General features: G+C 38.0%; 3 protein-coding genes and 1 pseudogene across 5 annotated transcripts; all 4 read left to right on the plus strand.

Moving 5' to 3' along the window:
* Positions 1-471: 471 nt before the first annotated feature.
* On the plus strand, positions 472-5,252 carry LOC121763459 (pre-mRNA-splicing factor SPF27 homolog). The gene is made up of 7 exons (XM_042159480.1): positions 472-660; positions 775-1,020; positions 1,603-1,778; positions 1,967-2,050; positions 4,550-4,619; positions 4,727-4,860; positions 4,933-5,252. The coding sequence occupies exons 2-7, from the start codon at positions 790-792 to the stop codon at positions 4,982-4,984; spliced, it is 747 nt and encodes a 248-aa protein (XP_042015414.1). The 5' UTR covers positions 472-660; positions 775-789; the 3' UTR covers positions 4,985-5,252.
* Positions 5,253-11,240: 5,988 nt separating this feature from the next.
* Positions 11,241-17,832, plus strand: LOC121763510 (acyl-CoA thioesterase 2-like). 3 transcript variants are annotated; one of them, XM_042159534.1, is made up of 17 exons: positions 11,241-11,384; positions 11,500-11,598; positions 13,240-13,307; positions 13,402-13,483; positions 13,790-13,836; positions 13,917-14,042; positions 14,290-14,367; positions 14,637-14,724; positions 15,387-15,499; positions 16,072-16,134; positions 16,208-16,263; positions 16,658-16,762; positions 16,856-16,912; positions 17,040-17,141; positions 17,266-17,314; positions 17,408-17,476; positions 17,564-17,832. In XM_042159534.1, the coding sequence occupies exons 1-17, from the start codon at positions 11,369-11,371 to the stop codon at positions 17,639-17,641; spliced, it is 1,296 nt and encodes a 431-aa protein (XP_042015468.1). In that variant the 5' UTR covers positions 11,241-11,368; the 3' UTR covers positions 17,642-17,832. The 3 variants fall into 3 exon arrangements, with proteins under 3 accessions (XP_042015468.1, XP_042015469.1, XP_042015470.1); XM_042159535.1 differs by having other exon boundaries at positions 11,506-11,598; XM_042159536.1 differs by lacking the exons at positions 17,408-17,476; positions 17,564-17,832 and having other exon boundaries at positions 17,040-17,079; positions 17,197-17,318.
* Positions 17,833-18,956: 1,124 nt separating this feature from the next.
* LOC121763511 lies at positions 18,957-23,151 on the plus strand (annotated as a pseudogene).
* A 681-nt stretch (positions 23,152-23,832) lies between these two features.
* LOC121763889 (actin-depolymerizing factor 7-like) lies at positions 23,833-24,731 on the plus strand. Its single transcript, XM_042159986.1, has 3 exons — positions 23,833-23,854; positions 24,194-24,459; positions 24,554-24,731. The coding sequence occupies exons 1-3, from the start codon at positions 23,852-23,854 to the stop codon at positions 24,702-24,704; spliced, it is 420 nt and encodes a 139-aa protein (XP_042015920.1). The 5' UTR covers positions 23,833-23,851; the 3' UTR covers positions 24,705-24,731.
* The last annotated feature ends 34 nt before the right edge of the window (positions 24,732-24,765 follow it).

Raw genomic sequence — 24,765 nt, forward strand, 5'->3', positions numbered from 1 at the left:
CTAATATATATTTATGCTCTCTTATTACCGTGTAAACAAATAAAAAAGTAGTCACAACACAAAGATCTTCGTCCAGCGTTTTGTGTGCAGTAGGCCAACATCGTTGCCTGCCCTATCGAGCAGCGGACCTCATAATTCACCGCTACGTGCGGCGGCGACGACGCCTTCTGCCATCGGAAACTTCTATTAAGTTTCTGGAATAAAACACGCAATAAAAACAAATAAAATTTCACAAAAACTAATAGTAGTACCTTTTGATTTCTGTTACGTTATTTTTCTTATTTTATTATATGTAGCTGATTAAATGTCATTTTATTAAATCTTGTAGAAAAGTGATAAAAAAGAGTACTCCATAAAACTATTATCAAAATTCATTAACAAAAAAAACCATTACCAAAAATAATTATCTAATTAGAGTTACTTTTTAAACCACACATCCAATGAAATTATTAAAATCCAAACTAATTCGATTTCTAATGTAGCATAGTAATTTTGATTTAGGACGATTCAATACATCCCTATTCCGTTTTTACATTTAGAAACGAAAAGGAAACCTAAATTCAGGCTGCCACAGCAAATCTCGGCAACTGTAATCCGCCGTTGGCCGCCCTTCCTCCAACTCAGTGAGCACAGCGCATAACCCTAATTTTTTATTCGAAGGTGAGAAAATCTTTGTAATTGATTAGCTATTGCGTATCCTGCGCTTCCGATTTATCGTATAATTACAAGCGTCCATTGTGAGGCGAATTCTAGCTGACCAAGTGTTAACGGCAGGGGCTTTTGTAAGTAATGGCGACTGATAATGGCGACATACTGATGCTGGAGGCGCCACCGCAGCCGGCTCCTCCAGCGCCGGCAGCTCCAATAATTGATGCTTTGCCATACATTGATGACGACTATGGCAATCCGAAGGTTAAAGAAGAAGTCGACCGATTGGTGGAAGAGGAGATGCGGTTAAGCTCCAAGAAGCCTTCCGATTTCCTCAAAGAGCTCCCCCCTCTCCCCACATTCAATTTTCAGGTGCACACAGGGCTTCACTTTGGGACTTTTATCGAGTTAATAATTATTTTGATTTTGTTTTGCATTTATATCTGTGTTAGATAGATTTAGATGAAATCAACAAATAGATGTTTTAAGATTGGCCTCCCATCCTCTTCAATTTAAGTATGGTATTACCTTGAAATTTGTTTAGTGTATACTTATCTGATTATTGATTATCCCAATACTGTTGATATTTGGGGAATATATAATTGGAAATTGGGTAATCTTTTTCTTCGGAGACTTTTTATGCATATTGCTAGAATTCTGAGAGAAGTGTCTGTTAATAACTCCCCCCTCTCCTCTACTAGTTAGATGCTAATGGCATATCCCTTTCCCCCCTGTTTCTTGTCTGTGTTAAACTTAAACATTTGTTAGCAGATTTATGGCTTTAAAGCATAATCTCATTTTGAGGATCTTCCTTCTTTTCTGAAGATTATCATATTTGCACCCTTTTAATACTTTTACCATTAGCAGACTACATCTCTCTACTGTATGTGTGTTTGAGAGAGAGAGAGAGACGCTGTGATGCTTTCGTGCCTCTTATTCATGTCTTTGTTTCAGGATCATCCTATGCTTGCAAAGGAATATGAGAGAGTTAGAGCTGGGAAACCTCCGGTCCTAATGGATACATCCAGATATGGACTTGATGTACCACCGGTGAATAAGCGAAACGATGAGACTGCATGGAGGCAAGCAGTTCAGAAAGCCCAGCGCCTGTTGCAGCATCAAGTGATCAGGTAATTTGGTTATTGCAATGTTTCTAATATGATCTTAATACCAAAAGTAATTTCATCTTGAGTGAAGGTTAGGGGAGGTGGTGGTGGAGGTTATACCTTCATATGCACAATACTACCAACCATTATCTTGAACTGTTGAACATATGTCCCTTGCCTTTTATCCTTTGAATAATTTCTTTTTTCTGTAGGCTTGAAAATCTGGATTTGATGCTGAAGCATGGTCCTGATGTTTGGAAGCTGTATAATCAACAGTTGGAAGCATTTCTGTCAAGGTGCATATCTCTCTGCATAATGTGAAATAGGAAAAAATTTTAAACGTCCGCCTGTCATTCATTTTTCAGTTTTTCCCTGCTCCGTTATTATATTTTAATTAACTGAATGTATGTGTTACAAGTTAATTTTATAAATATGTTTACTTCAATTATTCAATCACTTTTAGCCTTAGAGCATCTCCAATGGCGGACGTCCGGTCGGACATCCGGTCGGACGTCGCGACGGGCGACCGGGACGTCCGCCATTGTGGCGTTTAGGGTCGGATACGGACGTCCCGTGAGGACGTCGGGTGTCCTCGGACGTCCCGGCGACGGGCGGGCGGACGTCCGCCATTGTGGCGTCCAGTCGGACGTCCGGTCGGACGTCCCGTTTTTTAATTTTTTTTTTTAAAACTCTATATATACGGCTCGTTGAATTTTATTTCATTCGCACCACTTGTGTTAACAAGTTTCTCTCTCTACATCTCTAATTTCAAGTATATCTAGAATGTCTAGTGAAAGTGATAGCGAGAATGAGTTGGAGGTCGCTGTTGAAGGTGCGATAGAGAGGCTGCTACAACAGAGGTTGCAGCGGCGGCAGCAGGCGGCGGTACCTCGGCCGATCCATCGTCGAACTCAAGTACCCCGTGACCACATTGCTGCACATATTCGGTTGTATGCGGACTACTTCGCTCCGCAACCGCGTTTTGGGGAAGCCTTATTCCGGCGACGCTTTAGGATGCATCGTCCGCTGTTTCTGCACATCGTGGGTGCTTTAGAGAGAAGATACCTGTATTTTAGGATCAGAGAGGATGCAGCTGGCAAACCCGGACTCACGCCCTTGCAGAAGTGCACTGTCGCAATCAGACAACTAGCGTATGGAGGCGCGGCCGACATGTTCGACGAGTACCTCCACATTGGCGAGTCGACAGTCGTCGAGTGTCTGCAGAATTTTTGCGCGGGCGTGAGAGCGATATTCGGGGAGCGGTATCTTCGGAGTCCGAGCCCCGAAGACTGCCAGATGCTGATAGATATGCATGGGTCGGTGCACGGGTTCCCTGGGATGTTGGGCAGCATAGATTGTATGCATTGGGAGTGGAAGAACTGCCCCGCCGCCTGGAAGGGGATGTACACTACCGGCTTCAAAGCCAAGCATCCCACGATGATCCTTGAAGTTGTAGCTGACTACCGGCTGTGGATATGGCATGCTTATTTTGGAGTCGCCGGGTCCAACAACGACATCAACGTTCTCCAGTCGTCGCCCCTGTTCAACGCTCAGTGCAATGGCGTTGGTCCCGCCATCAGTTTCGTCGCCAACGGCAACCAGCATAATATGGGGTACTATTTGGCGGATGGAATATACCCAAACTGGCCCGTCTTTGTGAAGTCAATCAAGCATCCGCTCGGACAAAAGAAGACATACTTTGCGAGCCGTCAGGAAGCAGCGCGCAAGGATGTGGAGCGGGCATTTGGTGTGCTCCAGAGTCGGTGGGCGGTTGTGAAGGGTCCTGCACGGCAGTGGTATATTCCCAACATCGGCGATATCATGTACGCATGTATCATAATGCACAACATGATTGTCGAAAATGAAGCTGCGGAACTGACTCAGTGGACCAATGAAGATGATACGGGTGCAGGTCCAAGTCACGGCGTGGCCACCGCGAATGTGAATATGGGGGTACCTCATGGAGAGGTCGCGCGGCTGCGTGCATTTGCCGACATGCGGCAAACAGATGCCCATGTTCGACTTCAGCAGGATATCATCGAAGAGGTTTGGACTCGGAGGGGTTGACGTGATAATGTATGAAGTTTTTTTTATTAGTATGTAATTTTTTTTTTCGAATCATGTATGTTTTTTCCGATGAAGTTGTTAATTTTTCCCGTTCGTATTCTCGGTCAAATTTTATTTCCGTAAATGTAAATTGTTTTATTTGTGAATGTATGATTTTTTTTTATTGCGGGATGTCCTAGTCGGAAGGGCGGACATAGGAGGGGATGTCCTAGTGACGTGGCAGTGGGATGGGAAGTCCTAGTGACGTGGCATGAGGTGTTTTTGGGATGTCCTAGTGGATGTCTTAGTGGGATGTCCGCCCACTGGAGATGCTCTTAGCTGTTGAAAACCAGGCTTTACTGCTTGACCTGGCATTTTACTGGTACAGGTAGCTTTCCATTCTTTACCCGTATCCAATCTTTTGTTAACCTTGAAGTCCTTTTCCAGAGTTGGGAGTTGATCTACCAATTTGGTTTGCTAGGTCTATGATGTTTGCTAGCTAAAATTTGCTAATGTCCATGCAAATCCATCACATATAATACGTCTATCTCCAGTTTCTTTTAAGGCTTTGCAAAGTTCTCTGCCTCAGCAGCCTACTATAATTATAATCTCATAATCAGAGCTCTGATGCTACTTTACATGCTTCATTTGTGCTTATCCTTTTTAATCCCTGCTTTGAAACTTTTAGTCTTATTTCAGACACTTCTGTAGCTCTACTTTTGCAACACTAATGTTTTTGCTTCCTTCAGAATGCAATCTCAAGTTCTGGAGCTCAATGGACTTATTGAATCTGTCAATCGAGAGAGGAAGTATCATCAGGTACTTCAAAAGAGCTTGTTTTATTTTTCTTTACCTTTTCCCATTGCTAAGGAAAAATCACCAGTACTAGATTTGCCTAATGTCATCTTTGTTCTGTAAATATTCAGCAAAACACCGCCCACGAGCTCACTGCTTTATCTGCACAATGGAAGGAGCTCTGTCTAAAAAACATCGAAATAGAAAGTGCATGTGCTGAAATTGAAGCCCATACTGAAGCAGTAAAAATTGAAGGTGGCAAAAGGTAATTAATCTCCGTTAAAGCAGTGTTGCCTTTTGTTTCCCACACTCACAAGTTTCTTACAATCATACTCAGGGGATGGAATTTGGAAGCAAATGTTGAGAATGGAACTATTGCACAAAGCTGAAAATTGAGGTTCGGTTGAAGTTTGTCGACAGTTAACTGTTATCTGATGCATGAACAATATGTATCAGTGATTCGATAGAATAGGGAAAGAGATGTAGTATTGTGTACCAGTCATTGCATGGATTTTGATGCTAAGATTATTGTTTTCTGTTCGTTTTTCAGTGGCCATCGATTTACTAACATGGTTTTGTAAAATTATCACGACGGCTTACTAACTTTTGTTTTATATACTTATTTATTAAGTATTATATGATTCGTCTGTGGGTTAATTGTCTATAAAAACGGAGAAATTTCGGAATACGGGTTTAAATTCGCTAACCTTTCGTAATTAGGGATTCAATTCACTGACCTTTCGTAATTTGGGATCGAGGCATGCGTATTCTTCGTAACAAGGGATTTCTGATATTTTAGCTTATTTATGTGCTTTTTTAATATCATTTCCCTCTGACCATTTATCAATCATCTAAATTACCCCCTTCAAATTTTTTACCAAAATTCTATAAAAAAAATAGATCCAACCGTTTCTAAATAGGATTTGTCCAACTTTTTTTTTCTTCTTTTCCATATATTTACGTGAACAATTATCACTAAATTGGCTTTCTTGGAGTCAGCTTCTTAGATTTTCGCACATATTTTTACTGTATTTCTTCTAGGTTTATGCTTTCCTCTACCTCTATGCTGCAATTTACTTGGCAGAAATTTTTTTATACTAATGAGAAAGAGATTAAGCATATCCTCTAGTAAGTCTTTACATTCCTTCGTATCCTGAAGATGACCACGCTTAGTAGTCTCCTTAATCATCTCGTTCCATTTTTGGTCAATCATGTTGAAAAATGGATCAGACGACCTTTTCTCCATCACATAATCCCTGGCATTGTGCATAGATCTTCAATTTCATCATCAACTTCGAGAGCATCCTCCAAATCTGATTCAAAATCTTCATTTTTAAGTAAAAATTTGAAGGAGATAATTTAGACAATTGATAAATAGTTAGAGAGAAATAATATTAAAAAAACACATAAATAAGCTAAAATATCAGAAATCCCTTATTACGAAGAATACGCATGCCTCGATCCCAAATTATGAAAGATCGGCGAATTGAATCCCTAATTACGAAAGGTCAACCAATTTAAACCCTTATTCCGAAATTTCTCATAAAAACGTGAACTATATCTATAATTTTGCTTTTAATTAATTGCTTTTTTGTAGAAATACATTTACTGTTAATTTTATTTTATTGTTTTAACTTAAAATTTCGTTGTTCCCTTCGTTCTTCGGAATCAATTGTGAGACATTACCTATCACAGAATTCCATATGGAAAAACCAGAAAAGGTAGAGTTTCATGACTATAACTTTTTGTCCTTCCTGTAACCAAAATCTAGCCATTACAAGTAACATCATAGGCTATTATCAAGAGCTTTGAATATTATATTCCCTTCGTCGTCCCATAGAAATAGACTATATTTTCTTTTTCGTCCATCCATAAAAATAGTCGATATCCATTTATGATAATCTTTTTTCTTCTTCTTTTTTACTTTATCATTTATGGTCCTACCACGCACTACACAATTTCAACTATTTTTTCTCATTTTCTTTTACTTTACTAATTATACATTAAAACTCGTATCAATCCTAAATGACCTATTTCTATGGGACGGAGGGAGTATTTCACCTTGGACTTCGGACAAGTTAAGCTCATGTTAAATTCTAAAAAGAAAATTATGTGAATTATGACAAAAAAAGGATGTAAATTCTGAAAATATAAATCAGAATTAAGTAAAAACTAAACTTTGAATGTAATTTATGTATTATTCACTTTTTCTTTCCTTTTTTACACAGTACCAACTGTGAATTATTGCATCTAGTATTTTTTTATATTACTAATTTATTTATATTCACTATACGTAGTAGTACTACACTACTACATCTAAAATAGGATCCTTAGAGCATCCACAACGGTGGCAGCCGTCGCCACCGCCGTCCGCACCGCTGGAACGGACTCGTGCCGCTGGCACGGCGACGGCTATGCCGTTGCCTTTAAATATTTTTTTTAATTTAAAATCAGTTTTTAATTAAAAAAACCGATAAAAAATAAAAAAAAAATTTCACTTTCCAAAAAAATTATAACCGTTTTTTACACTTTTTTATTTTTTTTATTTTTTCTCCCCAAAAATACACACTTTCATCTATAAATACCCCCACTTTCACACCCAAAAATTCATATCAAACTACACAATTCTCATCTTCATTCTCCAATATCCATTCTCATCTTCATTCTCCCATATCCATTTTCATCTCCATTCTCTCATACCCTAACAATGTCCGGCCAAGGCGATGACAACCCGCCCTCTCACGGTTGGAACCCCGAATGGTATTTTAATTATGTAATTTTTAATTTTTAGTATTTTAATTATGTCATTTTTAATTTTTAGGATTTTAATTATGTAATTTTTAATTTTTAGGATTTTAATTATGTCTTTTTTATTTTATTTGTAATTTGTAATATTTATTGTGGTTTTTTAATGAATTTTAGTATTATGGAAATGTTTTTGTGTAATTAAATTTTAAATTAATTGTGCTCGTCCTTGCGGAAGAGCACAGCTGTGATTGTTGTGCTCTTGCCAGAGAGCAGGCAGAAAAAGTGGGGTCGGGCCCACAACCGTGCCGCTGGCAAAAGCACGGTTGTGGATGCTCTTACCCCCATAATAGAAAAACACCAAAGTAAGACTATTTGGGCATATTTTTATAGGATAGAAGTATTAATTTAATCATAAAGTAAAATCAACAAAAAAAAACTTTACACCACACTAAAATAACATAAGACAATTATAGAAATTAAATCACCAAGAATTCAGTTATTAACAAGTCCTCTTTTGGCCATTGAGAGATGGTCAGTCTCTCGAGATACAAACCAAGAAACAAAACAATCTACTAATTAAGTACAAGATACACTAGGAAACACTAAAATCTTCACCTATCTAAGTCCAAGATGTCTAAGAGTATCACATGCACACTCAATAGACAAATATGTAGATAACAAAATAAGTAATAATTGATATAGAATAAAAATCACATGAACAAGCGAGTATGCAATAGTAAGTGTGGCTCAGCTTGTACGGGCACTGACCACACACGAATCCCCTTTAACAGAAAGCCGTGAGGTAAGCCAAGTTGAACAGCACCCAAGTACCCATCTCAAAAATCCTAGATTTCAAAGAACACCACACACGGTCGCCAACTCAACAGACAATTGCACAGTCTCAGACAACGGATGGAATAGATTTACTCATATAGTACAAAATCTATAAACCCTCCAAATAATTGGTTTAGAAAAACATGATAATAAATCTTTTTCAAAATAATTATTAGTTCCGTCTATGATATTATGTGAGAGTATCAACGCCATAATTTGGGTTTGCATTTTCCACTCTGCAAAAGTGAAATCTATATTCATTATTCGAGGTCCCCAAACCAAACCGAACCGAACCGGCCCGGAACCGTCATCGACGGTTCGAAACTGGAACCGTCGGCGGCGGTTCTAACTGTGACCGGAACCGCCGGTTCCACCGGGCCGGTTTAGGTTCCATTTTTGAACGAACCGTAACCGGCGGTTCAAAACTGCCGGTTTCGCCGCAACCGCCGGTTCCGAACCGGCGGTTCGGCGGTTCCCGACAACTTTTCAGGCCTAAGAGCATCCGCAACGGTGGCGCCGTAACCCGCGTCCGCCCGCGCCGCTGGCACGGACGTGTCTCGCCGCCGCTGGCACGGCGCTGCTCGATGCATCGAGCAGCGCCGTGCCAGCGAGCAGGTGACGTGGCGGCACGTGCGTTGCCTTTGAATTTTTTTTATTTAAAATTCGTTATTTAATTATAAATAATGATAAAAAATTTATTTTCCAAATCCCAAAAATATTGCCGCTTTTTTGCCCGTTTTTCTGAATTTTTTGGAATTTTTTTATTTTTTCCCCCAAAATCATCTATAAATACACACATTCATCATCCATTTATCACATCAAATCATCTCTCATTCATCTCTCATTCATAATTCTCATACAAATTATCAACACATTTATCCCTCACTCAAAACCTCAAATGGATTTCAACCATCTCATGGCGGAAGTGGAGCGCGAAGAACAAGAATACTACGAACAACATCGTGCCGCTTACGAAGCATATGTCGCGGCGAATACCCCCGCTCCTCCTCCTCAACGAACTAGATCAACTCGCCGCTACATCCATCGGGACCGGGAGGGAGCCTATGAAAGGCTCGTTGCCGATTACTTTGCCGACCAGCCGCGGTTTCCGGCAGATTATTTCAGGCGCCGTTTTCGCATGTCAAAGTGCTTGTTTATGCGAATTGTCAACACATTGTCCGCATGTGTTGAATTCTTCCAAACAGGTCCAGATGTTGCCGGCCGGCAAAGTATCACGCCGTTGCAGAAGTGTACGTGTGTCATCCGACAACTCGCTACTAGGCAAACGACCGATATCTTCGACGAGTATTTGCATATCGGTGAGTCCACTGGAATCCTTTGTCTAAAGAATTTTTGCGAGGGCGTTCGTTCAGCCTTCGGGGATGAATTCCTTTGGGTACCCACCACCGATGATTGCCAACGGTTGCTTCGTCTTCACGAATCAGTCCGCGTGGAAAGACGTCGAAAGAGCCTTCGGGGTCCTTCAAGCCCGATTCAACATTGTGAAGGCCTCGGCTTGGCTGTGGTACTGAATAATATCGCCGACATCATGTTCACGTGTATTATCTTACACAACATGATTATAGCCAACGAAGGGCCGGGGGCGGCTAGCTTCTACGACGAGGATGAAGCCGGAAGCTCAACAGCGAGGTCTCCCCCACGCCGAGGTGAGCATACGACGGTTGGCCAGAGGATCGAGACAAGGCACACAATGCGCGATACCCGAACCCACATTCAGCTACAAGAAGACCTAATCAAACACATGTGGGTGAAATTCGGCAACGAGTAGTGGTTTTTTTTTAATTTTTAGTATTTTAATTATGTAATTTTTAATTTTTAGGATTTTAATATGTCGTTTTTATTTTATTTGTCATTTGTAATATTATTTAGGTTTTTCTTTAATGAATTTTAGTATTATGGAAATGTTTTTGTTTAATTGAATTTTAAATTAATTGTGCTCGCCCTTGCGGAAGAGCAGGTGTTGTGCTCTTGCCAGAGAGCAGACAGAAAAAGTGGGGCCGGACCCATAACCGTGCCGCTGGTAAGAGCACGGTCGTGGATGCTCTAAAACCGACCTACCCCTAGCCTTTTCAGAAACCGGTCAGAAACCGCTGGTTTTCGTCAGAAAACTGTTGACGAAACCGGCGGTTCCGCTATAAATTTGAAATTTGAATTTTTTTTGTTTTTTATTTAATCACAATTTTCCCCTATAAATACCACACTCCTCTTCAATTCCGAACCGTGGTGACGTCTAATTCCGACATTATCTGGACTGCGGCGGGGCCGCATTTCCAAACGAGACACACGTGCTGTTTAACTCAAACCTGATCCATTAGCTCACGCTTCACGAGTAGGGATGTCAATGTAGCCCGTAACCCGTGGGCTGGCCCGAATAGCCCGTCAAATTTATAGGGTTAGGGTTGGAAATTTCTAGCCCGATAAAATCAAAACCCGATTAGCCCGCACCCGATTAACCCGCAACCCATTAGGGCCAGACCCGAAAACCCGATGGGCTAGCCCGAAAACCCGATAAAATTTCTATTATTCTATTTTTTTACTCCTAATTCGACATTTCATTGATTAATTTTAACTAAAAAAATAACTTTCAATTTTATATTAAATATACAAATTATATATTGAATCTTTATTAATATAATAATTGAAAAATAAATTAAAAACTTCAACACAAAAAAATTTTAATTTCTAAAACATGCATTAAAATTCTACGAAATATCTCAAATATTAGTATTTGATCATGTTTATGATTGAGTTTAAGCATATATCTCAAATATATCATAATTAAATGTTTTACATTGTATGAATATTAGTAATTTTAATCATTATTTATTGGATTTATCGCATGTTAATATTATCGGTAGCAACCCGATTAACCCGCTGGGCTAGCCCGAAACCCGAGCTTTTAGGGTTAGGGCTGAGCTTTTATAACCCGAAAGAAATCATAACCCGATTAGCCCGCACCCGATTGACCCGCAACCCGAGTAGGGTTGGCCCGAAACCCGACGGGCCGGCCCGATTGACATCCCTATTCACGAGGGTGTCGGAGCACAATTATTGCCTCATCTCCACCCGCACCAGATTACTCTCTCCACACTTGATAAATTCACATTTAATTTCCCCGGCGCTTGGTCGACAATAGAGTGATCCTCGCTAACTGCCTAAATTTTGTAGCCATGAATCCCGAATTAGGTTTGCTTTCTTTTGTTTACTCTCAGATCTAGGACCTATTTCTGTTATCTTAACTACTTATTTAATTTTATTTTGGAGTAATTTTTTGTGAATTTATCACATAAATTGTTTAAAGTGGCAGTGATCGAGTTTTTGGGGGGTGTGCCGCTGCTCCAGACGCTGCCGAGTTCTTCTCTGAGGAAGATCGCCGAAGTAGTTTCTGTTAAGCGATACGGTAAATTTTGGTTCCGAATTTGTGTTTGCTTTGTCGAATTTGATCTTTTGATGGATTTGATCGGGATGATTGTTGGATGTGATTGATTGTTAGGTACTAGATTTGATTAACTCGAACACGAATGGAATTCAGATTTAAATGTCTCTGCATAAGTTCATTTCTGAGTTAAGTGAATTGAGCTAAAACCAGTTACTATAATTTTTTTTGGCAAGCTTGGTATTGGCTTCGACATTTAGCCTTGAGCTGAACCACATGCCTTTGAAAGAGCGCATAACTAGCTTTGCAAGACTTGTTTAATTTGTGTTCTGTATTTTGCAGAATTGAGCTATCAATCTTCCATTTTTAAAGGAGAAAATCGGGTTTATAGGCTACTTTGCCACTAAAATAACGAAAATGTACCCATTTTGTTATCTCTTCCATAAATGGGAAAAACGCCACCATGGTTGGCGTGTCTATAAGTAAAAACGCCAATATAGTTGGCGTTTTATAATGTCGTCGTATTTTAGTCGTATTTTCTCCAAATACAGTTAAGTTAAAACCATGTTGGCGTTTTATACTTTGCTCTTTCCTTCAATTTTTTGCCGATGAAAACACTCATTCTGTATTGACTCGCCCACCCGATTGGCGTTTTTATAAGAGACGCCCACCTGATTGGCGTTTTTGGCGTTTCACTGAAAAACGCCACCTTCGCTGGCGTCTTTTCTGAAACACGCCACCTTCATTGGCGTTTTTACGGAGAAGCAAATCCAGTTATGGAGAAGCAAAAAAGCTTCTCTGTGAAACCCATCAAGTTCTTGGTCTCCTCCTCTTCACGATTAATCATCTCCGTCATCTTCTGCTTCACCCCGCTTCCATTCATTTGGGCGCCCAGAATCTCGGTGTGGAGAGCTCCGAAGCATTCAGCAACTCTTCTTCGGATATGATAAATTCAATCTCAATGGATGAAAGCTATGTGGGCGGTGGCAATTCTTCTTCTTCTTCTTCTTCTTCTTCTTCATCTCCAGCTGTTGCTGCTGACGTGGCGGCGGAGAGCGAAGGTAGTTTGCTAACTGCAAATTCTAGCTCCACCCCTTTTGGTAATAGCAAGAATCTGTTTATTGATGGTGTTAATGTTTCGGATAGTACCAACTGTGGGAAGTTGTGAATTTTGATGAGAAAGTTGGAGAATTGAGTGGTGTGGTGGTGGAGGGAGTTTCTAGTGAGAGAGAGGATAGTTCAAATTCTAGCTCCACCCCTTTTGGTGAAAACAAGAATTTGTTTGTTGATGGTGTTAATTCTTCAGATAGTACTAAAATACGACGACATTATAAAACATTATAGTGGAGAAAACATTATAAAACATTATAAAACATTCTTCAAATTCTAACTTAACTGTATTTGGAGAAAATACGACTAAAATACGACGACATTATAAAACGCCAACTATGTTGGCGTTTTTACTTATAGACACGCCAACTATGGTGGCGTTTTTCCCATTTATGGAAGAGATAACAAAATGGGTACATTTTCGTTATTTTAGTGGCAAAGTAGCCTATAAACCCGATTTTCTCTTTTTAAAGTGACTTTAAGTGTTGCTTGTTTGCACATTCGCAGTTTTTTACTTCTATCATCTAATCTCTTTTTTTGCCTACAATGATCAAGACCAAGGTGATTATATAGTTCGTGAAGGTGAAGTGGCGGATGGCATTTATTTCATATGGGAAGGAGAGGTAACACCGTAACAATGATTTTCGTTATAGACTATTGAGGTATACTCTATGATTGTGTGATCTCCTTTAACTGTACTTGTAAATATCTTCTCAGGCTGAGGTCTGTGGGTCTTTTCATTCCGATGATCAAAATCACGCTGAATATCATTTGAAGAAATACGACTTTTTTGGTCATGGTTAGATGCCAATGCTTAAATTTTCATCACACACATTCAATTTCCTGTTCTACATCTGTTTGATATACTCAATGGGTTCTTTGAAACTGGTGCTTAGATTTGAAGTGTAACTTCCCTTTTACTTCCTCTGTGCATCCATTTTGTTAAAACAAATTATATTTGTTGCTCTATATCCCCAACATAAGGTAATCACCTGTTGCCACTTCATATGCTTGGGGATTAGTTAGGTCTCTAGGAGGATTATTTGTATGCATATCTCTATATAGAGTGTATGAGAATATACTGAAGGCTGAAGTTCAATTGCAGGTATGTCATCATCTACTCAGACAGCAGATGTGCTTGCCTTGTCTAAGGTTGCATTGCTATCTTATATGTCAAGTATATTCCACTGATTGTGCAGGTGTGCTTATATTACATGTCTATCTTTGTGCAGCTGACTTGCCTAGTCCTTCTTAATGAAAAAATGTATATGTTAAAATCGAAATCAATTTGGAGTGAGGATGACGCACAGGAGAAGCGCCCACTCATTGAGAGAATTCTACAACTGGATCCTATAGAGGTATGTAGCAAAAGAGTTGGGTTTTTTGGAAAGTGGTGCTTTACTTGCTTTAAAGTTTTGACAAGGGGAAAGTAGGCAACTGATAGTATTCGTTTGAAAGTAGTATCCTAAAGGGATTCTTCTCCTTCTGGATTGCTTTTCTCTCGTTCGATTTCCCTGAGTTCGCCTCATTTTTATAGTATTTGTTTGGCTATGTTGTGTTATCAAAAAGTTTAATCTAAAAAGTGCCTGTCATTCTCCATCACAGGTTAACATTTTCCAAGGTATTACTTTGCCTGATGCACCAAAATTTGGAAAAGTGTTCGGCGGGCAATTTCTCGGACAGGTATGCCTATCCTTAAAAAAATAAATATAGAATCACGTTCTTTCTAATTCATTTTGGAGGCCAAATACAATTGATGATGTGATTGGTTAAGTACCATTGGATATATTTCAAATTTGTTGGCAGCTTACTATTTAAATCACGTTTGCCTCCTTATGGCCTACCATGGGCCTTTTACACATTTTCCTTTTCTTTTTCTCCTTTGACGTTGCTAATTTGCTATGGATGGATCTCTTTCTCTACTGATTGTCTGCATTGGATTATGAATGCAGGCACTGGCTGCAGCATGTAAAACCGTTGATTGTTTAAAGATTATTCACAGTTTGCATGCATACTTCCTTCTTCTTGGAGATTTTAATAGTACGTATCCATGTCTATTCGATATCCTCAATATCTCTACTTTTATTGCTAATTCTGAATTCTGGCATGCGTATGTTTGTTCAGTGATTTCCTTAAAGATACATCTCTAATTAAGTCTTGATCTTTTCCAAAATTAAGTTTGTAGTAGTACTTGTTACTGAAAAATTCATTTTTTTTCCTGATCTGTAAATGATTACATCCCATAGCAAGCAGTATGAGATTGAGCAAGTATTAGTGCTCAGGCTGTAGCTATGCTATGGTTCTTCAAATTTTGATAGTTTGATTAAGGCTTCTAAATTCATCTTAAGGTTTTCATTCTAAGATGAACCCTTTCTAGGCCACTTAGGAGTATTAAATTGCTAATAAGGTTAAAAGTGCAAGATGCAATATATGCTACGAAAACATGATTGACACGCAGAGCTCTTGAATCCATGAAACCAAGTATATGCGTTCAGGGGGTTTTGAAGTTTGGAGTTAGCCAAATAAGTATGTCTACATTCATTAAGAACTGGAGATGATTATGATGGCTAATAAACAATCATTGTGCTAAAATTTGATGGGTGTTCTAGTTTCTCATTCACCATTTTTCTAATTACACCATATAGTATAAGCTGATCTAAAAGTAACATGTCATTATAATTGATGTTTCATAATGGTTTCAGAACCAATTATATATGAAGTGCATCGGGTACGTGATGGGAAAAGCTTTGCGACCCGAAGGGTGGATGCTATACAAAGGGGGAATGTTGTGTTTACATTGATGGCTTCTTTTCAGGTAATTCCATCACAAGTGTGATACTCTTCTTTGATCTGCCATATATGCATACATGCTCACTCTGCCAATTGTAGGCAATCGGCAATCCTATAAAAATTCAGGTGATGGCACAGTGATTTATTTTTGGTCAACATCCTGTCATATCACGTCGCTCTCCATCAGGCTGTCAAAAGTATGACAAAGAGTGAACTGAATCAGAACTAAATAGCAGATGATGTAAAATTTTCCTTTATTGCCACAAATAAAATTATAGCCCCTTCTTAGAATAGACCTTAGATTGTTGATTTTTTGAACGTGGCTATAAAGCAATGGTATGGGTTGTATTTCATTGTACGTGGAGTCTTAAATCTAGAAGAGAATCATTATGGGCTCTTCCTTTATTTGGTGTCTGGGGTCTCTTTTGTATGGATTGATAATGCGGGATTTGGCCGTTTCTTTTAAAAAGAAAAGGATGACTGGCTGCGAAAATTGGAGAGTGCTGAAACTGAATATGTCATTGATAGCGTACTTTTGGAATTATTATCATTGTTCTGTGATTGCAACTTTTTCTAAACATTGCGAACAATATACAGAAAGAGGAGCATCAGTTTGTTCACCAGGTGGCAACGATGCCTTCCGTGTCTGATCCAGAAAAGGTTTCTAAATTTGCTTTTATCAGTTCTTATGTCTTTTTATTCTGTAAAATTTCAAATTATTGCTTTGTTTTAGCTTTTTTCCATGGAAGAGTTACGTGTCCAACGTCTTGTTGATCCTCGGCTTCCAAGGTCTGACTTCTTATCTTGAGCTTTATGTGCTTTTAACAGTATCATGAACACAATTGACCCAATTTCAAAGACTAAATAGAGCTATATATAATTCAATAAGTTCTCGAGTTGAACTAAATAATACGTACAGAAGATGCCCTACTTTCTCCTCTTCATTTGACGAAAGACAATGGTATTGGCTTGCTGCACCCACAATTCTGTTCCCACTCTAGATTCTATTACATCACCCTTCCATGTGGATTGTTCTCTATCTTATTCAACTCTATCCCCTTTCTATATGGATCGATTTGTTCCCTTTCTTACTCATTCTTATCAAATGTGTCCTATCAAACGCTGAAATTTATTAAAACCTTATAGGTCATTTACTTTGGTTTGCTATTAATGTGTGCTGCAGGACATACCGGAACAAGGTTGCCACTACTGATTTTTTGCCATGGCCCATCGAGATTAGGTTCTGTGAGCCTAGTACTTCCACCAATTACACAAAATCTCCTCCAAGGTCTCGGGATTCTTTTCTTGTCCATCAAATTCATTTGTGATGTAATACCTTTTGAAGGCATTCTCACTTTCATTTCTGTTTTATACTCTGCAGTTTAAGGTACTGGTTTAGAGCTAAAGGGACACTTTCTGATGATCAAGCTTTGCACAGGTTAGTCCCTTTTAGCAGTCCCTTTATGCTCACTTATTTGCTTGTGAAACTCGAACTTTTGGGAAATCAAATAAGAACTGTTCTCAACTTGGATTGATGGTGGGAAGTTCACTCGACTTTTGTGCAGATGCGTGGTGGCTTATGCTTCTGATCTGATTTTTCTCCAAGTGAGTTTAAACCCACATCGCGAAAAGGGTTTGAAGTCATCTTCTGTCAGCCTAGACCATTCGTGAGTCCATATTTCTCACACCGTCATCTTTTTTCCCTTTCTCTTTGAATTACAGATTCTCCATAAAGAGAGTTCTTAGTATATTTAACTGCACGATACATGTGTTGGTATATTATTCTCTCAGGATGTGGTTTCACAAGCCTTTGAGGGCTGACGATTGGCTGCTATATGTGGTAAGTAGCAAGCTCACTTCTGCCATCCCTATTCCTATCAACAGTTAGACAAGTTCTAATGCTCTCATCCGACGATGCTTTGTTTGTTCTCAGATCGATAGTCCAAATGCTCACAGCGGTCGTGGATTTGTTACGGGACGAATGTTTACCCGAACAGGAGAGGTATAACTCATTATCCACACCATTATATAATAGACAGATATAGAGTTTTGAAAGTAGATACCTGATAAATTTGATTGTTATTTTCAGCTAGTTGTTTCGTTGATTCAAGAGGGGTTATTGAGGAGGGCCAGGGAACCAGCTCCATCTTCCCAATCCAAACTGTAACATTTCATAACATATATCAAGTTTATTTTGAAATAAGACTCTTATTGTGGAACGGACAGACAAAATAGGACTCTTACAGATGGAGTATTTTTTATAAAAGAAAAGCTCCTATCCATGGAGAAAAACTAAGTACACTGTATGATTATACTTTAAATAATTTAACTAAGTACAGTATATGATTATACTTTAAATAATTTAATTAATAAAACAGCCCCATGATTTCTGCATATGTCGAAATTGGTCCTAAACATATGGTCAAAATACAAAGTTGGTTCAAAACATTTAATTTTTGAAAATCGACTCATAAACAAATGAAATTGTCATTGGAGTGGTCCTCTTTTTTCGGTTCCGATAAAAACTGACAGTCAACAACTGATTAGTGATATTTTGACCTAATTAGTACTCCCTCCGTCCACAAAAAACAGAGCATATTTGTCATTTTTGGTTGTCCATAAAAAATAGAGCACATTTAAAAAAGGAAAGTTTTCAACAACTTTTCTCTTACTTTTTTCCCTTCTCTTATTAATAATATGGATCTCAAATTCCATTAACACTACTTCTTTCTTACTTTTTCCCTTTTCTCTTATTAATAATATGGACCCAAATTCCACTAACACTACTTTTCTTATACTTTTTTTCCTTCTTTCTTACTTTACCAATTTCATATTAAAACCTGTGTCATTCACAATGTGTCCTATTTTTCGTGGACAGAGGGAGTATATTATACATGATTACTTAAAATAAAATAAATAAATTAATTAATAATTCCCAAAATAAATTACCTGGAGAGATGGAGAGATGGGAGAGAAAGAAAAAGAAAGTCTACTTTGGATTTTAGAATTTTTTATTTTATTTTATTTTAATTAATTATTCCCTCAGTTCCATGTTACTCGAGAGGTTTTTTAAGCACGAAATTTAAGAAAATTGTGTTTAGTGTGAGTAGATGTGAGAATAAAGAAGAGAAAGAAGAGAGACTAAAGTAAAAGAAAGAATAGTATGTGAGATTAGATATTTTGTTTTTAGCTAAAAAAGAGAAATGACTCAAATAACTTGGGGCAACCCAAAATGGAATACGACTCAAGTAACTTGGGACGAAGAGAGTATGTATTAGTACACTAATTGGGTCAAAATATCACTAATCGGACATTGATGTTAATTTTTAATGGAACTGTTAAAAAAACACCACTACGACGACGATTTTATTTGTTTAGGAGTCAATTTTAAAAAAATAAATATTTTCGACTAATTTCATATTTTGAGCATATGTTTATCACAAATTTTAACAACACACCTTGAACTTGTGTATAATGATGACAGATAACCCCAGGCAGCGCTGCAGTGAACCTCCGCACACTCTACACACAGTGAACCACATCACACAAGATACCAGCAAAAGAAACAATCTTCTCTGTCCAAGAAAAGAAGGAATGCATTACTCTTTCATGGTGAGTTAGTTCATCAATGTCTTATTCTTACAAGCTGCGGTGTTAGCTGGTTTTCATAAAAAGACTCTTTTTCATCAACGCTTTTCTCCCTTCAACACTTTTTTGTTTGATGGTAGTTGTTTCAAATGTTTTTGCATGGCTGCTTTTGGCATAAGCAATGGTGTTCCTTCTCTTGAGGTGGGCCTTTGTTACTTTCTTTTCGTCTGCTGAAATGAAATGTGTGTTTGGTGTTTGATTGCAGTGCAAAAACAGAAAATTGCATTTTCAAAATGAGGCCTTTTTCTTGTTTTGATTTAGTTATGCGTGTGCTGTCTTGAAATTTTGTTAATCTTTCTCCTCTTCTTGAATTGAAATGGTTTTCAGTCTCGATTTTATCTTCTCAAATCTCCTTCTTGTCTATTTGGGAATAGTAATTTGTACATAGTTCACATTTTTATTAGTAGTTTTTGCTGCACTTCAATAATCTTGAAATTGAGTTTTCTCTCGCATAGCATAATAGAGCTGTTGGGGTGATGTAAGTTGCATTGGAAGAAGCATTGTCAAAAAAGTTGAAAACCAAAAATAGCATCCAAGCCGGAGTTGCCAAGATTTGCTTGATAAAGACATGATCTGATACCCCATTCCCAAAGTGTTGTGTTTGGAAATTTGGAGAACCTCAGCTTGAAACCATTTATAAGTACTGAATTTATGGATCAAAGGGAAGCTATACCACTGCAAGGTTCGGCTTCCTATTATCTCCATCAAGGAAATGCCGTGTCTTTCATGGGACTTCAGGGATCCCTTGGCATAAATTCGCTGTCTAATCCTGGTTTTCAGTATCAAACCAACATGGAGAGGGATATGATGGGATCATCGTTTCCTTTAGATACTTCGTCGACAATGTCACCTCATGAGATGAGTGCTGCCCCCCCTCCTGCTGTGATGCAAGGGGAGCCTGTTTGTAGGAAAAGGGGAAGGCCACGGAAATATGGGCGTGATAGTGTTGTTTCATTGGCATTGTCGCCCTCCACGCCTAATCCCGTTCCATTTGTGAGACCAACTCAGAAGCAGAGAAGGAGACCACCAGGGATGGGGCGAAAGCATCAACGTATCCCCCTAGGTAATTCTAAATCTTTTTTTTAATCTGTTTCATTGCTACTTGGTATTTCTTGGTAGCTAACAAATATGAATTTTGGTTGAGTTGTAAGTATATACTAGTATAGTAAATTATTGTAGTAGATTTTTGCGAAGTAAAAGCCTTATATAGAGACAGGACATTCACATCATTTATACAGAAAGACTTATGCACGTATACGTTCACGACCTTAGTGATAGATTAACATATACGTTCGCGATCTTAGTTAAAGATTATTACCTCAAAGACCCGCATAACTTGCATTCTCCAGCTACGGATTTACCATTTACCTTTCTCTGTATGAAATAACTGATGTTCTCGTGATTGATGACAAGTGGCTGGACACATAGTGACACCTGTAAATACCATGTCAGTTGACCTCAAGCTGCTGACTCACCCCTAACCTCTGTCTATAAATTGTTGTACATAGTCTCTCCATTCTGCACTCTCCGCTTCTCTCTCCCCCTCTCTCTCTCTCTCTCTCTCTCTCTCTCTCTGTCTCTCCCTCTCTCTCTCTCATTCACACAATGGTTTTCCAAAGAAATATTTTAGTAGTGATAGATATGTTTAAAGTACCGAATCAGACTGGAGGAAGATATACAGGCTATTTTTAATCTTGCCAATGTAGAAAGCATGTGTTTTGTTTGTCAAAGTGAGAGCATATGATGTGAAAAGCATCACTTTCCCTAATTTAGCCGATATGTGTTATTCTCAAGCTGAAACTTGACTCAAAATGCTACCTTTGCAACTCATTCAGAGACCTGTTTGAGGTTTAGTTACTCTGTCACGTGTTATTGAGAGTCTCTTATTGAGGAAACTCCAATAAATGCTCATTTACATCATTACATAGATAGCTACGAAATTCTTGATATCTCTCCGAGATTTGAAAAATAAGTAATTTATGATAATGATCCAGCAATATCCTTACATCGTGTTGTCATATGCAAATATCTCATTTTAACACGAGCGTAATTACCGTTTCTCCTATTAAAATTTTAATTTCCTTCCAAATGTCTTCATGTATTGTTCATATAGGTAGTCTCTCAATTTTTTTTTCAAATATAATAGCATTATATCAAATCAAATGTTTATGGTATGTTTCTTCCATGGCTATTTCAAGTGTATACCTTTTCTTGATTTTGTGGGGGAATTCTTATTTTTTCCAGGTGGATCTATCTTTACCAGGCTTGGAAAACTTGTCCCGCATGTCATCAATGTTGCCGTTGGAGAAGTTAGTGCAATCACATCTATTCGAATGAATTCACCTAACATCACTTATTTACTGCATCTTCCACCTGTTTCCGTCGTCTAGCTAACGAACTTCTAGAAAAGAAGGCGTCTTGAAAAACCTTTCATATATAGTAAAATGAGATAGAGTCTCTGCATATCTAGTTCATTCCAATTATATATTTGCCAACAAAATTGTGGAAAATATTGTTCAATCTTATGATACGTCATTTTACTGATCTGGTACACCTTGCTTACGTCGTCATCCAGTCTATATCCTGGTTAGGAGAAATTGGAGGATAAGGGCTGAATTTAGTGCCAAAACTTAAATTCGTCATGAACTATGACAGAAACTTCGATAATCTGAGTGCATCATGACTGACTAAGAGAATGGGATGGCTTTCATCATTGATTAAAATTTGATATAGTCTAAATACTTTGTAGTGTGTCTTTCAGGGCATCTCACAAAGACATATCTTAAATGATGATATCAAATCGTCAATTTCGGAACATCCTTAATTTATTATTGCCATGGTTTTTCTGCAGGATATCAAAAGAAAGGTACTTTCGTTTGTTCAGGGGTGACAGGTCACAGTCATTTTATCTGGAAATGGTACAATATCAGCTGTAAATATTAGCAGATCGAGTTCTGGTAGGAGCGTCACATATGAGGTATTTGCTTATTGTAAATGTAATGAAAAAACTAGAGGCATCAGTGCTATGAGAGTTAGATTGTAGTCACTAGTCCGTCGAATTTAAATGCCTTTTCTTCCCTTAACCTGAAGGCTACATCTTGCATAACTGCTGTTAAGACTTTATTAATAGCTTCAAGTTTAAACCATGAATTTTTCATATATTTCTCAATGTAATTAATGCAAGCTTCAACATAATATTGATTTGTGAAACTTCATTTCCATTTTTCTTAATGAACTTATCTATCTAATTCTGATAGCTGTTAATTCCATTTTTTACGTTTCGAGCTATTTATCTTGATTTAGAAGCTCATGCAAAGTAGATCTTCATTTCCATTCTTTCTTAATGAACCTATATATCTTGATTTGTCTTCCCTTGTTTCTTTGGTTCTTGTTTTGTTTCTTCTCGACTCAGTACCATTTTTTTTCTCCGCGTTCGTTCTTTTATAGGGATGCTTTGATATTTTGAGTTTAACTGGTTCGTATGTACAAAATGATGTGGATGTGCCTCAAGGCCCAGTCGGCTGTCTGAACGTTACTCTTTCTGGTCTGGATGGGCTTGTCATAGGTGGTGGAGTCGATGGTGTCATGCTTGCTGGCAGCCCTGTTCAGGTAGCTTTAAACTAATTTCACATCGATCATAATCTAATTTTATGAGGCCTCATTTGATGAATGACTCCAGGTTGTTGTGGGAAGCCTGCTACCGCGCACCTCAAAGACGAAAAACATTGCTGCGGGGACTTCAGCAGATTCCGAAGACTGTACGGTTGGGAACCTAGCCGTTCCAGACAATGCTTAGCGTAGTTCAGAATCGTAGGTCAGTTGGTATAGACAGAAAGAAATGTGCTGTCTTATTTTTGTTCAAGTTTTCGATTTCAACATCCATCGACGTCTGGCGAAACTGCATTATCGATTTAGTCTTCAGCAGCTAATTCAGATCTGTTTTTTGAGATTATAAATGGATTTATATGTTGTTGAAAAATGCTGAGATGAACTTAGTTTAAAATGGAAAAACCAAAAATATGCAGAGTTTTTATTGGTGTGATCAGTTACTGTCCTTATAGCTAAGGAACATGCAAAAATATGCACAAAATCGTTTTACATACATTTAAATTTTTTGACAATTGAATAACTTGAAATAATTACTTATGTTTATCTATTCTTAATTATGAAATTTAATATGTGTTGCACTTTATATTACTCCTATAAAAGAACAATTACCGCAAATGAGATATCAGTTTCTAAAATTTTAAAAATAATTACTTGATCTTTTGTCATTTTCTATACCTATGACTATTATCGTTATAAAATAGTGACATGCATAAATAATTATTTATGTGAGCTTGTAATAAAGTCTCATTGCTAGTAAGTTGCTATTATACTTATTTGTTTAAGGATAATATTATGCATAAGTTTTAAATTATCAAGTTAAGTTTTCAGTCTGCTTTCAAATTTTAACAATTTTAATACAAGGTACATTAATGATTTAAGTCTAATACAAAGAAATTTTGGTAATACCGGTAATTGTTGTATAATACTCCAAATTTCAAATCGAAATTAACATGTAGAGTATAAACAAACACCCCTCAAATCTCTCTCATCCTTTGAATTTTTCAATACCCTACCAAAATTCAAGGATCCATTTCTTACTACACTATTTTCTTCTTCTTTCCATTTAATCTCTAATTAATCACATTTTCTCGAGGCTGCTGATTTTTTCACTCAGAGCAAAATGGTACATCATTCTTCCCATTCCTACATGCATTTGATTTTATTTTTCATTCAACTCCATTCCCTTGAATTTCTAATTTTTTAATGTGTATGTTCTTCGTTATTGATTCTCATACATATCCACTTTCTTCATTATATGTTTTTGGTAGATTTCTTTAGCATTATAAGATGATTTATGTATTCTATTTGCTTGTTTTGTCTCTGGTTATGGGACAAAAATAATCAGTTACGCATTTGGAAAAACCACCAACATAAAATATGTCAAAAAAAAGTTCATTTTTCCAATAGTATGCTTAAACCTTCTGCACTTGATCAAGAATGCTTCTGTCATTTCTCCGAACAGGCGAATTCGGCATCGGGGGTTGCTGTGGACGACGCATGCAAACTGAAGTTTCTGGAGCTCAAGGCAAAACGTTGCTTCAGGTACATTGTGTTCAAACTCGACGACGGACTCCAGCAAGTGGTGGTGGAGAAGACCGGGGGCCAGGACGAGACTCACATCGACCTCAACAACAGCTTGCCTGCTGATGATTGCCGGTATGCTGTCTACGACTACGACTTCACAACTGATGAGAACTGCCACAAGAGCAAGATTTTCTTCATTGCTTGGTGAGATCACATGAAACTTCAATTTGTGTCTCATATCCTCATATGACTGTTGCAACTATTGTTGTATGATGAAATTATTGGGATATTGTCTAAGGTCGCCCGAGGCTTCAAAGGTGAGGACCAAGATGCTTTACGCGAGCTCGAAAGACCGTTTCAAGAGAGAGCTGGATGGCATTCAGGTTGAGTTGCAAGCAACTGATGCAAGTGAGATGAGCATGGACATCTTCAAGGAAAGAGCTTATTAGTTCAAGTTTCTATTTTAATTACTTATTCAAATCTATCTTTTTCAATTTTGACATATGTTCA

The sequence above is a fragment of the Salvia splendens genome, chromosome 14 (assembly GCF_004379255.2).
Source record: "Salvia splendens isolate huo1 chromosome 14, SspV2, whole genome shotgun sequence".
NCBI lineage: Eukaryota > Viridiplantae > Streptophyta > Magnoliopsida > Lamiales > Lamiaceae > Salvia > Salvia splendens.